This window comes from Grampus griseus (genome assembly GCF_964374135.1).
Source record: "Grampus griseus genome assembly, chromosome: 16".
NCBI classification, from domain to species: Eukaryota; Metazoa; Chordata; class Mammalia; order Artiodactyla; family Delphinidae; genus Grampus; species Grampus griseus.
This window is the reverse complement of record NC_139010.1, coordinates 5,415,750-5,431,825: the sequence shown is the minus strand read 5'-3', so window position 1 is coordinate 5,431,825 and position 16,076 is coordinate 5,415,750. Positions and strand designations below refer to the sequence as shown.

The window sequence follows — 16,076 nt, the reverse complement described above, 5'->3', positions numbered from 1 at the left end:
CGGATTATGATCTGCAAATATTTTCTCCCATTCAGTGGGTTGACTTTTCACTTTCTTGATAGTGTCCTTTGATGTACAAAAGTTTTTCATTTTGATGGAAGTTTCAATTTATTTTTTTCTTTGGATGCTTGTGCTTTTGATGTTATACCTAAGAAACCACTGCCTAATCTATGGTCAAGAAAATGTACACCTGTTTCTAAGGATTTTATAGTTTTAGGTCATATTTGTATTCGCTCCATTTTAAATTAATTTTTGTATATGATTTGAAGGATCTAACTTCATTCTTTTCATGTGGACACTCAGCTGTCCCAGCACCATTTGTTCAAGACTATTCTTTCCCCATTGAACGGTCTTGGCACCTTTGTCAAAAATCAATTGACCTGTCCAAACCCATAGAATGTCCAAACCCACAGATTCCATGAACACAGGATGCCTTTTTCTTCTGCAACATTTTATAGCTTTCAGTGTACAATTTGCACTTCTTAGGGTAAGTTTATTTCTGTATATTTCATTCTTTGTAATGCTATTGTAAATGCAATTATTGCCTTGATTTTGATTTTTAATTGCTAGTGTAGAGAAACAGAACTGATTTTTATGTATTGATCTTGTATCCTGCGACCTTGCTTAATTCATTAATTATTACTAATAGTTTGGGGGGTTTTGAGGGTTCTTTATAGAGGTTTTCTATATATAAGATCATGTTATCTCCACATAGAGACAGTTTTACATCTTTCTTTCCAATCTGGAGGCCCTCTGTTTCTTTTTCTTGCTTAATTGCCTTAGCTAGAACCTCCAGTACAATGTTGGACATCCTCGTCTTGTTCCTGATCTTAGAGGGAAAGCTTTCCGTTCTTTCACCATTAAGTACAATGTTGTGTGCTTTTCGAATACCCTTTACCAGGATGAGAAATTTCGCTTCTACTGTAAGTTTGAGTGTTTATGTCATGAAAGGGTGTTGGATTTTGTCAAGTGACTTTTCTGTTTCTACTGAGATAAACCATGGTTTTTTCCTCTTCGTGCTATTAATATGGCGTATTACATTTGATTTTCATGTTGAACCAACCTTGCATTCCTGAGATGCAATTCCACGGTGTTGGTCATGGTGTACAATCATTTTTTACTTGTGACTGAATTTGGTTTCCTAGTATATTGTTGAGGATTTTTGCATCTATATTCATGAAGGACACTGGTCTGTAGTTCTGTCTGGCTTTGGTATGACAATGATACTGGCCTCATAAAATGAGTTAGAAACTATTCCCTACTTTTTTGGAAAGAACTTGAGGACTGGTGTTAATTTTATATGTTTGGTAGAACTTAACAGTGAAGCAATTTGGTCCTGCGCTTTTCTTCACTGGGAGTTTTATTAGTAACCTTACCTCTTTGCTATAGTTCTATTTAGATTTTCCGTGTCCTCCTGAGTCAGTTTTGTGCGTTCCTAGGAATCTGTCCATTTATCTAGGTTATGTAACTTTAGAATTGTTCATTGTGTTCCCTTATAAACTTTCTGCTTCTGTAAGGTCAGTGGTAATGTCTCCTCTTTAACTCCTGATCTCAGTAATTTGAATCATCTTTTCCTTGGTCAGTCTAGCCAAAGGTTTCTTTAATCTTGTTCATCTTTTCAAAGAACCAACTGATATTCTCCACTGTCTGGTATTCTCTATTGTTTTCCTATTCTCTGTTTCATTTATATCTGCTCTAATCTTTATTTCCTTTCTTCTGCTTGCTTTGTGGTTTGCTTTGCTATTCTTTTTCTAGTTTCTTAAGACAAGTTTAGGTTATTGATTTGATATCATTCTTTTTAAATGCAGGGATTTAAAGCTATAAAGTTCCCTCTGAGCACTGCTTTTGCTGAACACCGTAAGTTGTATACTGTGTTTTTTTCATTCTTCTCAAAATATTTTCTAATTTCCCTGTGATTTCATCTTTGACCCACTATTTAGGGGTATGTTGCTTCATTTATCTTCCCAATTTACTTCTAGTATTAATTTCTAACTTCATTCCATTGTGGTCAGAGAACATACTTTGTATAATTTCAATCTTTTTAATTGCATTGAGACTTGTTCTGTGGCCTGACATTTTGTGGATAATGTTCCACACACACTTGAGAAAAATATATCTTCTCTTGTTGGGATGAGTGTTCTATATACGGGTGTCAGGTCTAATTGGTTGACAGTGTTGTTCAAGTCCTCTATTTCCTTACTGATCTGTCTTGTTCTTCCATCCATTATAGGAAGTCGGGTATTAAATTATCCAACTATTACTACTGAATCGTCCATTTCTCCCTTCAGTTATCTCAGATTTTGCTTCATGTATTTTGGGGCTCTGCTGTTTTATATATCAATATACATATGTTTGTAATTGCTATGCATTCTCAATGGATTGGGCCTTTTACCATTACATGTTGTTCTCTGTCTCTAGCCAAAAGAAAAAAGGTCTTGATGTCTATTTGTTTAGCTCTCTTGGTTACTGTTTGCATGGAATGCCTTTTCCCATTCTTTTAATCCATTTGTGTCTCTGAATCTAAAGTGAGTCTTTTGCAGACAGCAAAGAGTTTGTATTAAGTTTTTAAATCCATTCCACCAATCCCTCATTTAAATAACACCTTTCTTTGATCACCTTCAAAAAAAGCCCTAGGGCTCTGCAATGTGTATGGTGGAAAAAACAATGATTTCATAAATGCAGCAATTACTTATGAAGGAAATAACCCAATTTTATTTTACAATTTCTCAGGAACTTGCCATGTTACCTAGAACCAATTTCTTTTTATAATAAAGATGAAAAACATCACCACAGGTGATGATATGAGAGCAACCACTTTAAAACTGAAACATTCAGGATACATTTAGAGATCCTCTACCATCCTGGTCTAACACCCACTGTATTAGTATAACATGCAATGTAGAAATGTATCAGTAGGCCCGGCACCAATCCACCTGTAGCAGATACTGCTGACTGCGGACCTAAAGGCCATTTCCCCTTCCCCGAAGATGGCAACACCTTAACTCGGTTTCTTGTGTTTGCTCTTCTCTCAGATAAAGGGCACTTTGATCTATCAAGGTGATCTCATCCTCCTTTCCACTAACTGGTTTTGAGGGACTGGAAAGTTACCCAGTCTAGGTCAATGAGATGTGAAAAGATGTCTTTTCTGAACTCTCCCTACTTCTGGACCCATTTTAAGAAATCATAAATCTCCACATTAAGCGAGTCTATATCAAGTTTCCTGTTTAGGCTAAAAAGTCTATAACAGTTTGATTAAGTATTTCTCAACTGATCAAAAAATAAGCTTAACTTTTGTATTTTAATATTTTATTCAAAGAGTTCAGTTTTAAACATCTGTAAGACATTCATCAATCCATTATTACTTTACTTTTAACATTATAAATTTAACTTCAAGTGGCAGAGGAAAGAAAAATATGTAATAAAACTATATTTCAGCTGTATACCTTCGAGTAGGGAAACGGAAAAAACTACCACCAAAACAAACAAACAAACAAACCTAATCTATTAGGCATGTATATATTTTATTTTCCTTTAGGTGATCATTTTTGGAAAATTATCCTTTCCAAGAATAAGCCCTTGCAAACAGAGCTGCTAATCTTTCCAAAAATAAAATCCAGTATCCAGATTCTCAAAACTCACAAAACCAAATGGAAATGTCTAGTTGTCAGCCAACAGTGCCATGCTCAAGTCAGCTTCACACCACAGTGAATGGTATAACTATTTTCAGTAGGCAAATTCCTAATATAACTAATTCCTAATATTCCTAAAATAACTAATTTCAGTAGGCAAATTCCAATTCTAAATATTAATAGTGAGACTACTTCTACTACGAGTGATACTACCTGCTATTCCCAACTGTGTTGACAACTGTCTTATTGCTGAATTGTACGTGATAAATCTTCTTTGGCAACTTTTCATACTATGCATTAACACAACTGGACAACTATAAAGATTTGGATTAACTTCATATTTCAGAATTTTCAAAACTTCATTATAATTATTTAGATGTAATTTCTGATAGATGTTAGAATAGGAAAGCCTCCAAACATGCCTAATTAAATATAATAACAACAACAAAAACTGCTAAATAATCACTACCTTTTCAGTTGTATGTGCAAGTATATAATTCAACTCAAACATCAGTGAAAATATTACAATGTTAGTGCCAATTCTCTATCAGACTTTCTGTGATAAAGGACAAAAATTAAATGTAGAAACTAACATCTGGGTACCTGTCAATTTTTCTGGAAGGCTGTTTCATATGCATTCAAAATGACCTAAAATTAGCCAGAACATAACATGAATTCTCACTACAATACCTCATGAAGTATACTGGTCATGTGATTTTAAACTCTTGGTCTATGAATTAAGCCTATTTTGGAGGCTTGGCACAATATTATCAAGAAATTTAAACAGGAAGCTCAAGTCCAGATGTATAACTAAATATATATTTTTTAAAAATCACCAACTTAAACTATAACTGTCTTTCACTAAATATTACCGCTCCAAAATTCACACACACTAAATTAAAACAGGTACGGCAGAAAGTGCACTCTGAAGCATGTTCACATTTACAAAGATAAATGATGAGGTTTAGCCAGCAAAAAGTCAAACAGGCATATAAGCAAACATCTGTATGCAAATTTTCACGAGTAAGATATAAGAAATGATTTGTTTCGGTAATTTTATGTACAGCCTGTATACAATTTAAAACAAGTACAACTGAAAACATTTCTAAAGCCACAATAAAGTCAAATGATATCCTAAATAACAGTCTTACAAATTGGTCTCTCTCAGGAGTTCTTAAGAGAAAGAAAACTGAGTTATGTTACTCTAAGAAATGCCCTCTTCTTGATCAATCATTTCTGTTTTAACTGAAAAGACATCTGCCAGCATGTGTTTTGGAATTTCTGAACCTCTGACTTTCAAGGCATAACAAGCATTCTCCACTTTGGCCAGACTTTGTTTCAAGGTATACAGCTTCTTAGAAACCTCATAAGGTCCAGTATTGCCAATGAATGAAAACCCATCATAAACCTGACGTAAAAACTGGCTCACTTCAAAGGGGGTGTCAATGTCCCCATTCCCGACACTGTTAATACACATTCGCATCAACTCTCCAGTTAAATCAGCCACTCCCAGAAGGTAATCAACAGGCGTGATTTTCAGTCTCCAGGTACCGCATTGCTTATCCTGTGCATCAGAAGAGGGCTGGTAAAAAACAAAAAAAAAAACAAACAAACAAAAAAAAAGAACACACACACACAAAGAAAATACACTGTGTAAAAGAGTGACTATGCATGTATCTCATATAAGGAACAAAATCAACAGCAGGCCAATCATACTAATCTTCTCTGAATAAAATGATCCGTTTTGTTAAATGACCATTCGAGACATTACAAGACGAATTCATGCCCTCAGTAGGGAGTTGAACTTATGACTTCAAGATAATTTTGACATCTAATATTGTATCATTATAAAATCAACCATTTCCAATTTCACTTGACATACAAGATAAAATCAAAACATTCTTAAACAAGGCCTACTGACTTTACTGCAAGACAATGACTGACTTACTTAAACGACAAATCATAAAGCCCTCCAGGTTCAGGATCCAGTCATGTTTTCCTCAATCACTTAGTCCCTTTCTGGCCTCTCTCCTGTCCCCCTCGGCACTAGCCATCAGGATTTATTACTCTCTCGCTACACCCGCCTCAGTTCCTTTAGGCTCCTATTTTCTACTGCACCTGCCCAGCAAAAACACAACCCTAAATCAGTAATAAAAATCTACTCCTGATAGTGCTTTATTCAAGTGGCTGAGTACCACTGGGCTAAAAAATAACACTCACAACTGTATAGCGTTTGTACCACTACAAATTACTCACCAGTCCTTTTGCTTATTTCTGAGATGGTTGTCTCCAGTCTCTTCAAACACTACTCCAAACCTTCACCACTCTCCTCCTCAGCCCTTACTCAACCCCAAACCTCTTCACTCTCAGTAAACAATCTTGCCTACTTTCACTGGCCTGGTTATCTGCCAGACCACCTGGCACAAGTTCTCTCAATTACCTTATCCCTAAAAAAAAAAACAAAAAAACTTATTTATGTCCACATCCATCTTTACCTTCTATCCTCCAGTCTCAGATGATGAGTTGTCCCTCCTCTTGTTTGAGGTTAACTCTTCCAAATGACCTTGACCCATCTCCTCCCACCTCTTCCAGGACCTTGCTTCATAAGGTGTATGCCCTTGGGCAAGTTATTTCATCTCTCTAAACCTCAGTTTCCTCATCTGTAAAATGGGATAACAGTACCTACCTCAGAGGTGTATTTTAAGGATGAGATAACATTTACCAAGTTCTTGGCATAATGCCCAACACAAAGTAAATACTCAATAAATGTTAGCTGGTATCACCATTACCATCACTATGTCAGTCTCCTCTCTCCACATCAATTTCTCTCTCTATTGGATTCTGTCTAAAAGAGGCAATGTCTAAATTGTTATTAAAAGTCTGTATGAGACTTAGCTAGGTGGGGTGCAATTATATTGGAGGACATTTTAGGCAGAGGGAACTGCAAAGGCGTGCAGGTGAGAATCGAGCTGTATATTTGAGGAACTAGTGAGGTATTTCTTTGGAGTAAAATTTAAAGTAAGAAGTGGTACAGGATGAGTCTAGAAAGATAGAGCGAGGGGACAAAGTCACATTAAGAAATGAGAACTTTACCTATAGGTAACAGAGTCGTTGAGAATTAAGCAAGGAAATGACAGAGTCAAATTTAGGTTTTATTAAGATGACTCTGGTTGCTCTGTACCCAATACATAAATCCTAGCACTGCTGGACTCTTCAGAGACCATCTGTTCCAACCTTCTCAATGTAGAGTATAAGAATGAGGTCCAAGAAACACTGTAGGTAATATAACTAGTTAATGGTAGAACTGGGTAAGTATACAAAGTCAGCTTCCCAATTATCCTGACATAATTCCCAATTATCCTGACCTGCTATGTGTTGTTTCTATTAACTGTGAAGAGAACTGGCATCTTTTTGGAAAGGACAGACTGTGGGTGGTGAGGGTAGAGGAGGTGGGGAGGTGGCGGGCATTTTCATAAAAGTCATTTATAAAAGTAAGTTTTGCTTAAGAAAACATTAATGTTGTTTCTCTCATTAGACAGAAGGAGTTCCCTGATTATAAACTAAGAAGTTGATTTTGAAGAAAAAAAGTGTGTTAAAAAACGAACAAATTTCAACTAATTGTCAAGGAAATAAATTCTGCTTTACCGATAATACATATTAGAAACTAGGGAAAAGAAAATTACTTAAAAAGCAGTTTTGCAAGATGGACCTGAAGTATTTAGGGGTAAAACATCGTGACATCCATAACTTAAGTAGTTTAGCAAAAAACATTTAGATGAAGCAAATATGGCAAAATGTTCATTACTGAATCCAGGTAGTGGGTATATGGATGTTCATGTGCTACTATTCTCTCCACTTTTTGTGTATTTGAAATTTTTCATAATGAAAAGTTTTTAAAAAATTAAATGGTTTTGACACTACTCTCAATAGGCATGTCAGAGCAAAATACCTTCCCCTACTGAATTCCCAGAATTTTCAGCACCAAGAACAATCTTTAGCACTAAAGGGAAAAATTATTTATGAATGTGGTCTTCACATTTTGAGAACTATATGTATATGAATATTATGACACCTTAATCTTACAATAATTTACTACCTAAATCCTCAGAATAGTGTTTTAACTCTCAGTTTCTCTTTACCTTTTGCCTTTATATTTCCATTCTGAACTAGAGAGAATTTTGAAAGGGAGGCATGGTAATTTGCCTGATATATTTAAGAAGCAGGGTCGAGATTCCCTGGTGGAGCAGAGGTTGAGGGTCCGCCTGCCGATGCAGGGGACATGGGTTCGTGCCCCGGTCCAGGAAGATCCCACATGCCGTGGAGTGGCTGGGCCCATGAGCCATGGCCGCTGGGCCTGTGCATCCGGAGCCTGTGCTCCACAACGGGAGAGGCCACAACAGTGAAAGGCCCGCATACCACAAAAAAAAAAAAAAAAAAAAAAAAAAAGAAGCAGGGTCAAACAGGCTTACCTTACTTCTTTCCGTAATTCAATCTTTACTAAATAAATAAAAGGTATGAAGGAATTTTACTTCTCAAGATGAATTTCCTCCTTAATAAACTTCACATGATTTTTAAAATTGAGACAATACATGGTTTCCTTGAAGTAAGTTATACCTGTCATGCCAAATTATATCTCACTTTTCAAAATTAATGTTTTATTAACATTCAAGAAAAGATGATTTCCATAGCTTCTTCCACTTTCTGCCTGCCTATCCTAACTCTTTGAGTGATTTTTAAAAAAATAATAATGAAAGAAAAACTGATGAAAAATAAAGAAAGGAAAAAAACTGTTTAATTGTATCTTTATGTGTACTGGTATCTCAGGAGGTTACCAAACAGTCAAAATTTTACCTCATGGCCTGAATACTGTATCTTGAAACCCAGGGGAAAAAATAGTATTTATTTAAAAGCTGAACTGCCAAAGTTTCTCTTTTCTTAATTTAGAGAAGCTATGTAATATTTCAGATAAAAGCATTATGAACTCAGTAATTAACATCTCTCACTATGTAATAACAACTTGATATTGACATTGATAATGACAACTAACTACTGAGCACTTATGTGGCATGTGCTGTATACTACCTAATTTAAAACCTTTAAATCAAATCCTTTAAAACACTCCTTTGAGGTAGACACCTGGCACAGGGGTCCCTGGGGCACATGGTGAGAAACACCGGCAGCGTGGACAAGGACACTCATGACTCTGGATGCGAGACACCTGGTTTCAAAGTTACCTGTCATGCTTACTAGCTAACTAGGTTTTGGTAAGTTACTTAAACTCCCTAAAGGCCTTTTCTGAAAAATGAGGGTAATAATTCTTACCTCATAAGGTTAAAAAAAGGATTAAATGAGACAGTGCTTATAAAGGGCACATAGTAAAATACACCATAAAACCAACGGTGGACTTAACGTAATTACTCAATAATGCTTTATGTAAAGAGTAATGTTTTCCCCCAACATACCCACGGTTGTTTGAGCCACTAACTAAAATATTTAAAAAGACCATTTCCCTAGTTGGGAATCTGAAATCACACTGTAGAAAGAATCTTCCCATCTCAATATTCTTAGCATCATAAGCCAATAAACCGCCTACAATCATTATACTGTTACATAAATTATGTAATAAATGTGAAATATGATTTTAAATTCTTACAGTCTTATTTTCTTTCCCATTGTCTTCTGTTGAAAAAATCAATTGTTTATTAATTTCATCCATACTGATAAGTGATCGTGTTTTGATGAAGTGTTGAAAAGAGACAGCCTCCACATATTCCTGCAGTCCTGAAAAACCAACCAAGAAATTACTAAGGAACAACCACTGAATTAATAATAAGGAAGTCATAATAAAGAACTTCAAACTAATCATCACCTAGCTCAACAAAAGCTTAATGGGTGCCTCCTATGAATATCAGCCCTAGATTCAGGTCTTAGAAAGAACACAAGGGACCACCTGGGAATAGATGGTGGGGACTACACTGAACACGCAAACACTTCTGTGGCTGAACTTTAGACAGCTCAAGTACAAAGGTGTTCAATTTCTTCTTCGTGCTTCATGAGCCCATTTATCTTAAAAATCTACTCTTTCCGACAGAGAAATGGCAAAGATTTTCAGAGAAATTTTTTTTTTTTTTGCGGTACGCGGGCCTCTCACTGTTGTGGCCTCTCCCGCTGCGGAGCACAGGTTCTGGACGCGCAGGCCCAGCGGCCATGGCTCACGGGCCCAGCCGCTCTGCGGCATGTGGGATCCTCCCGGACCGGGGCACGAACCCGCATCCCCTGCATCGGCAGGCGGACCCTCAACCACTGTGCCACCAGGGAAGCCCCAGAGAAATATTTTTTGAACAATTTAAGAAAGGGCTATTACAAAAATTCTGATAGGCTTTAAAAGAAACTACACAGATTATTTTTTGCTCCCTTCAGCAGCAAAATAGACAATGATTCAATCAAATGAGACAAAATTAAAGATCATTTGGCTCTTTCCTAAAATTTTAATAGGTAAAAAAACACAGTAAATAATGCAGACTAAAGTGTCAAAATTCAGAATACTGTTTTCCTCATACTTCAAAATCAATCCTTTCTGCTTCAGTAGTTTACGTTTAAAAAAAAAAAAAGCTAATGAGTAATACCAGATGTACCAGATGTAAATTCTACAGAGTCCTCATTGAATTAAAAATACATCTTGGTGGGCTTCCCTGGTGGCACAGTGGTTGAGAGTCCGCCTACTGATGCAGGGGACACAGGTTCGTGCCCCTGTCCAGGAGGATCCCGCATGCTGCGGAGCGGCTGGGCCCGTGAGCCACGGCCGCTGAGCCCGCGTGTCCGGAGCCTGTGCCCCGCAACGGGAGAGGCCACAACAGTGAGAGGCCCGCATACGGGGAAAAAAAAAAAAAGCTCAGTAAAGGTTGAAAATAGTACTATAAATACTTTTTCAAGTGTTTTAAAACAACCAAATTTTATCGTCACAATTTTCAGCATTACTTTATTATGTCTTAATCTATAAGGTAATACATACAGGGAAAAAGTATTTCTTAAAATGATTATCATTACTGTCAGGTTAAGAAACTCAAGTCTTCTTTTTAAAGGCATTATTGTAAAAACAGGAAGAGGGGAACAAATTCAGAAAGAAAACTCAGAACTTGGTAGGGTCATCAGTATTCAAGTTCTCTCTCTAACACTTCTCCTGACAGAGTCCTGCACTCACAGAGCCTCCCAGAAGCTGACACTAAAAGTCAGGCCTGGCAGCAACAGTGTTGAGAAGGCTGGCCACTGTGGTATTGTCACAAATGCCACACTAGGGTCAAAGACACAAAAGGAAATGCATGACCTGGTTTTTATAGCAATAAGAGGAAACAACTAAATGAAAATACCCTGACTCATTTTGAGCAGCAAATGATGCTAAAGTAAGGTTAGAAAATAAGTGTCTCCTGCTGACAGAGTAAGACATGATAGGACACTTTGCTTAATAAACCTAACATGCTGAGAAATGAAACAATAAAGTTGAGTTTAACAAAACAGATAACACCCCTTAACATTTACAATTAAATTTCTGTAACATTTTAGTTGTATGAATAGGTTCATAAAACCCAGTTCCCTTCCCTAACGACAATCTGTATTTCTCATTTCCTTCCAGAAATACTTCAGGCATACAAAAGCAAACAGCAACACTTAAGAACCACTCATCACATCTCTAAATATGCTCTAACGTGACTGGCTCTTAAGAATGAGAGCTAAAGACGAAGATATGCAGAAAGATTTATGGACAAGGATATGCATCATCACAATCACTACAACAACAAAAACTGAAAAAACCTGAAAGGTCAATAACAGAAGTGCCACTCGTCAACGTACTGTCCCTCAGCTCCATCAGTGCAGATAATGGAGGTGGACCCTAACACGCTTCTCTTTTGCCAGCTGGCACATTAGTGAGCTTTGCTGATAGAGGGCCCTGGAAGGACAGCAAAGGAGGGAAAGCTCTCTTCCGGGTTCTGGTGTGCCCGTCTTTGGCAGCCTTCTAAGCGTGGGGAACCTGCAGCTCCAGGTGGGCAGCAGCACGAGGCCCCTCTCTGGGGGCAGATTCCCTTTGTGACCCAGAGAGCATCTCCCAGGGAGCCACCTCCCTGGGCAAGGAGTCTCCCGGCCCAGCACCTCCCCACGGACAGCTTCCCAGTGATGCATCAGCACGACATCTCAGCCATCCAATGGCCCACGACTTCAGGGGGGGAGGGAGGGGGGACTCCTCGAGATGTGTTTCTGCCTCTGCCCTGGGGTAGTGGATGCCTCCTGTCTGATACTCCTGTACTCTTCAGAGTTCATGTTTCCTCTTATAAGGCAGTCCCCTACACAGTTAATTCGTTATATTAAACTTTCTCTGTTCAAATTACTATGCAGGAAACTGATGAATACAACAGGGACTTAGGAAAATACATAATGGTATCGTATCCCCTTCACCCCTATTACCATGGACGAGGTGTTCCATCCTTTGAGGCCAGCCAGCAAGCCTAGCCTCAGAATCAAGATACAATCCCAGCAGGAACCTTAACGTGGATTCTCCCTTCCACATATGAGGTTTTCCACCTGATGTCCCCTACTGGACGCTATCAGCATCGACACTCTCAGATCTCTTCCATCCACTGGCCCTACCTTCCTCACACCTACTGCCCCAACTCTCTCCTCGCCTTCAGTTAAATTTCAGTAAGCTCACCTCACACTTCTCAGCCTACTTCCTTCTAGCTTGAATGCATCTCTACACCAAAACAGCTTTCACTTCAAGTTATCATAGTTGATGAGTCTAATGGACATTTTTTCAGTCTTAACTGTAGCAGCGTTCAGCATTTTGACCCCTTTTTCCCTTCTTTAAACAAACTCCCCTTTGGTTCCTTTGAATGGCATCATCTCCTAGTTCCCCGTTTTTCTAACTCTCTGGCCATGTCTTCTTAGTCTCTGCCTCAATTAATCCCAGGCTCTCAAATTTACCTATACTTGGCTTCAATCCCTCAACTTTACATCTCTGGCTTCGAGTCACACGTATCCAAATGCGTGTTTGACAATCCCATCAGAGGACCTCAAGACCAACATGTCCCACACGGCGTTCACAATCTTCCTTCCCAGCCTAGCCCTCTTCGTTTTGCCAGTTCTAAGAGCCTCCTGCCCGCCCTTCCTTCCATCCATTTTCTTCCCTCTTCTTATCCACTCTCACACCACAGACTGTTTGCCTTTTTAATAACTATGACCACGTCACTCCCCCACTTAAAGCCTCAATAGCTTTCCATGGCTCTCCGAATACGGAGCAAAACCATTAACGTGGTTTATAAACACCTGCTTAATTTCACCCTCCACCAACCATCATCAGCCTCAACTCACGCTATGGTCAAGTTATAACTCACGTAGTAATACATTTCAAAGGTGGGTATGTAAACCCATATAAATATCCTTTAAATTAACAACAGTACAAGGCTTGTATGTACTCTATAATATGAATTTTCCTACAGTTAATATAAAACACTACTTCTTCAATATTTCTAGGCATAATCCTGCCCCCAAGTTCCTACAGTTGGCTTACACTTCATAGCCACGTCGAGCAAAAATAGTAGTGTTTTAAATGCTGGAATCAAATACAAGTATCAAGGTTCTTGTCATACATGTGGTAATTGATGGGGGAGAGAGCATAAAAACTAAGGTTCTATCAGTTGAAGGTGGTGCACACAAGCTTTCCCAGGGCTTCATGGTGAGGCTCGATGATTTCATCATGTGAACATTAATTATCAAGATTAATGGGTATAAGCCAGTGTACCCACAGATGGAGGATGGCCGTATCTATATACCTATAATCTCAAGTTGATTTGACAGACAAAGTGCAAATTCCAGTGTGTAGTTCAAGGCAGAAGAAATCAGTCAGAAGTGAGGGTATCACTTAAACTGAACCCGTCTCTCATCTATTCTCTCATGGTAACACTATGTGTGACGGTCCATTTGGCTAGCTATGGTGCCCAGCTGTTCTGTCAAACACCTGTCTAAATGTGGCTGTGAAAGTATTTTCTAGATTGATTAACACTTAAATCAACAGACTCAGAGTAAAGCAGATGACCCTCCATAATGGGGTGGGGCGGGGAGAGACACTCATCCCATCAACTGAAGGCCTTAAGAACAAAGAATGAGGCTTCCCAACCAAGCAACCGGTTGGGAAAACTGCCACAAAGACACCCTGCCTGAGCCTCCAGCCTGCAGACTTCAGACTCAAGACTGCAACATCAACTCTTCCATGAAATTCCAGCCTGCTGGCCTGCTCTACACATCTCATACTTCCTAGCCCCCAAATCATGTGAGCCAATTCCTTCAAATAAGTTACTTCCTACCTATCCCACTCCCTCCCCCACCCCCATGACTCCTGTTGGTTCGGTTTCTCTGGAGAACCCTGACGTCAAACAGTGGAACGGCATGTCTCGTGAGGCAGAGTGCTCACATAACCTAAGTGCGCATACAACGCACACACCTGTCTCCTCTCCTTGACTCTCCGTGCTTTCCCTTTTTCATTCCACACGCACACTGCGCCTTCTCTGATTTCAAGGGGTTTCGTTTGCTGGCCCTCAGCCTTCCCTCCATGCCCTCCTCCCTCTTTCACCTGATTAATTACTACTAATCCTTTCATGTTCCATCAAACAGAACCTTTGAAGAAACTGTCTGACACCATCCCATTCTAAGACAAGCCCTTATTATATGTTTTCCTAGTACCATGCACCTTTACTCTGAGGCACTAATCAAAGTTGTATTTATTTATTCATTTTAAATACATCTTTATTGGAGTATAATTGCTTCACAATACTGTGTTAGTTTCTGCTGTACAACAAAGTGAATCAGCCATATGCATACATGTATCCCCATATCCCCTCCCTCTTGCATCTCCCTCCCACCCTCCCTATCCCACCCCTCCAGGCGGTCACAAAGCACCGAGCTGATCTCCCTGTGCTATGCGGCTGCTTCCCACTAGCTATCTATCTTACGTTTGGTAGCGTATATATGTCCATGCCTCTCTCTCACTTCGTCCCAGCTTACCCTTCCCCCTCCCCGTGTCCTCAAGTCCATTCTCTATGTCTACATCTTTACTCCTGCCCTGCCACTAGGTTTATCAGTACCAGTTTTTTTTTTAGATTCCATATATATGCGTTAGCATATGGTATTTGTTTTTCTGACTTACTTCACTCTGTATGACAGACTCTAGGTCCATCCACCTCACTACAAATAACTCAATTTCATTTCTTTTTATGGCCGAGTAATATTCCATTGTGTATATGTGCCACATCTTCTTTATCCATTCATCTAAATGTTGATGGACATTTAGGTCAAAGTTGCATTTAAATAATGTAAAATTCCAGGACTTCCCTGGTGGTCCAGTGGTTAAGACTGCACTCCCAATGCAGGGGGCCCGGGTTCAGGGAACTGGATCCCACATGCCGAAACTAAGAGCCCATGTGCCAAACTAAGACCCAGCGCAACCGAAATAAATAAATAAAATAAAATAAAATAAAAATTTTTGAAGTATTAAAAAATTAACATAGAATTCCTTATCTACCATCCATTTCTATCCCTTGCTAGGAGGGCAATATGATGACTACCTTGTTCACTGCTTATCCCTTGTTCCTAATGTAACAGGCACAAAAACATAATTATATAAGGCAGATCCATTTTTGAAAAACTATTTAGTAATTTTAAATTATGTTTCATAGGGACATTTAATAAATAGGAAAATGACCATTTTGGAAAAAACCCAAAATATAATAAAGAAATAAGTAAAAATTAAAACATAATATATACACTATGATTATAAATAAAGACAGTGGGAAACAGGAAAAACTTGCAACTTAAAACAACATCAAAAGGATTCTTATTACCTCAGCTCTCTAAGCAAGCTGGTTTAAACCATTCTAGTGGGAGTACTGTTATACTGTGCTATTCTGCTTACAGAGATCACTGGGGAAAAACTATGTCTAAGAATTTGATTGCATTCAAGGAAAGACTTAAATTCCAGGACCTATCCCACAATGCTTAAGAAAAGTATCCCAATATCCCTGTTATCCACATGGCTCAGAATAAAAGGGAGAAAAAAAGGAAAAGATAAACTAAAATTAAATGAAATAACATAAAATAAAGTTATTAAAATAAAAATAATTTTTTAAAAAATTTTAAATGTAATCAAAAGAAGGAAAGAAGAATGCAACTAGACCAAAAAACAAGTCCACCAATTATAACAAGTGCTAAAAACCACACTAAAAAAAAAGAAAAAAAGGGCTTCCCTGGTGGCACAGTGGTTGAGAGTCCGCCTGCCGATGCAGGGGACACGGGTTCGTGCCATGGTCTGGGAAGATCCCACATGCTGCGGAGTGGCTGGGCCCGTGAGTCATGGCCGCTGAGCCTGCGCATCCGGAGCCTGCGCTCCGCAATGGGAGAGGCCAC

At 38.6% G+C, this 16,076-nt stretch overlaps 1 protein-coding gene across 2 annotated transcripts in view; it reads right to left on the bottom strand.

Annotated features, from left to right (window-relative positions):
- Positions 1-3,270: 3,270 nt before the first annotated feature.
- The window catches only part of TSNAX (translin associated factor X), a 33,112-nt gene continuing 20,306 nt past the window's right edge, over positions 3,271-16,076 (bottom strand). For both annotated transcript variants that reach the window (XM_082673740.1, XM_082673741.1), the window contains exons 5-6: positions 9,283-9,410; positions 3,271-5,211 (exon numbers count right to left, since the gene is read on the bottom strand). In XM_082673740.1, the coding sequence (XP_082529866.1) occupies positions 4,834-5,211; positions 9,283-9,410 (506 nt within the window). In that variant the 3' untranslated portion in view covers positions 3,271-4,833. The remainder of the gene's footprint in view (positions 5,212-9,282; positions 9,411-16,076) is intronic.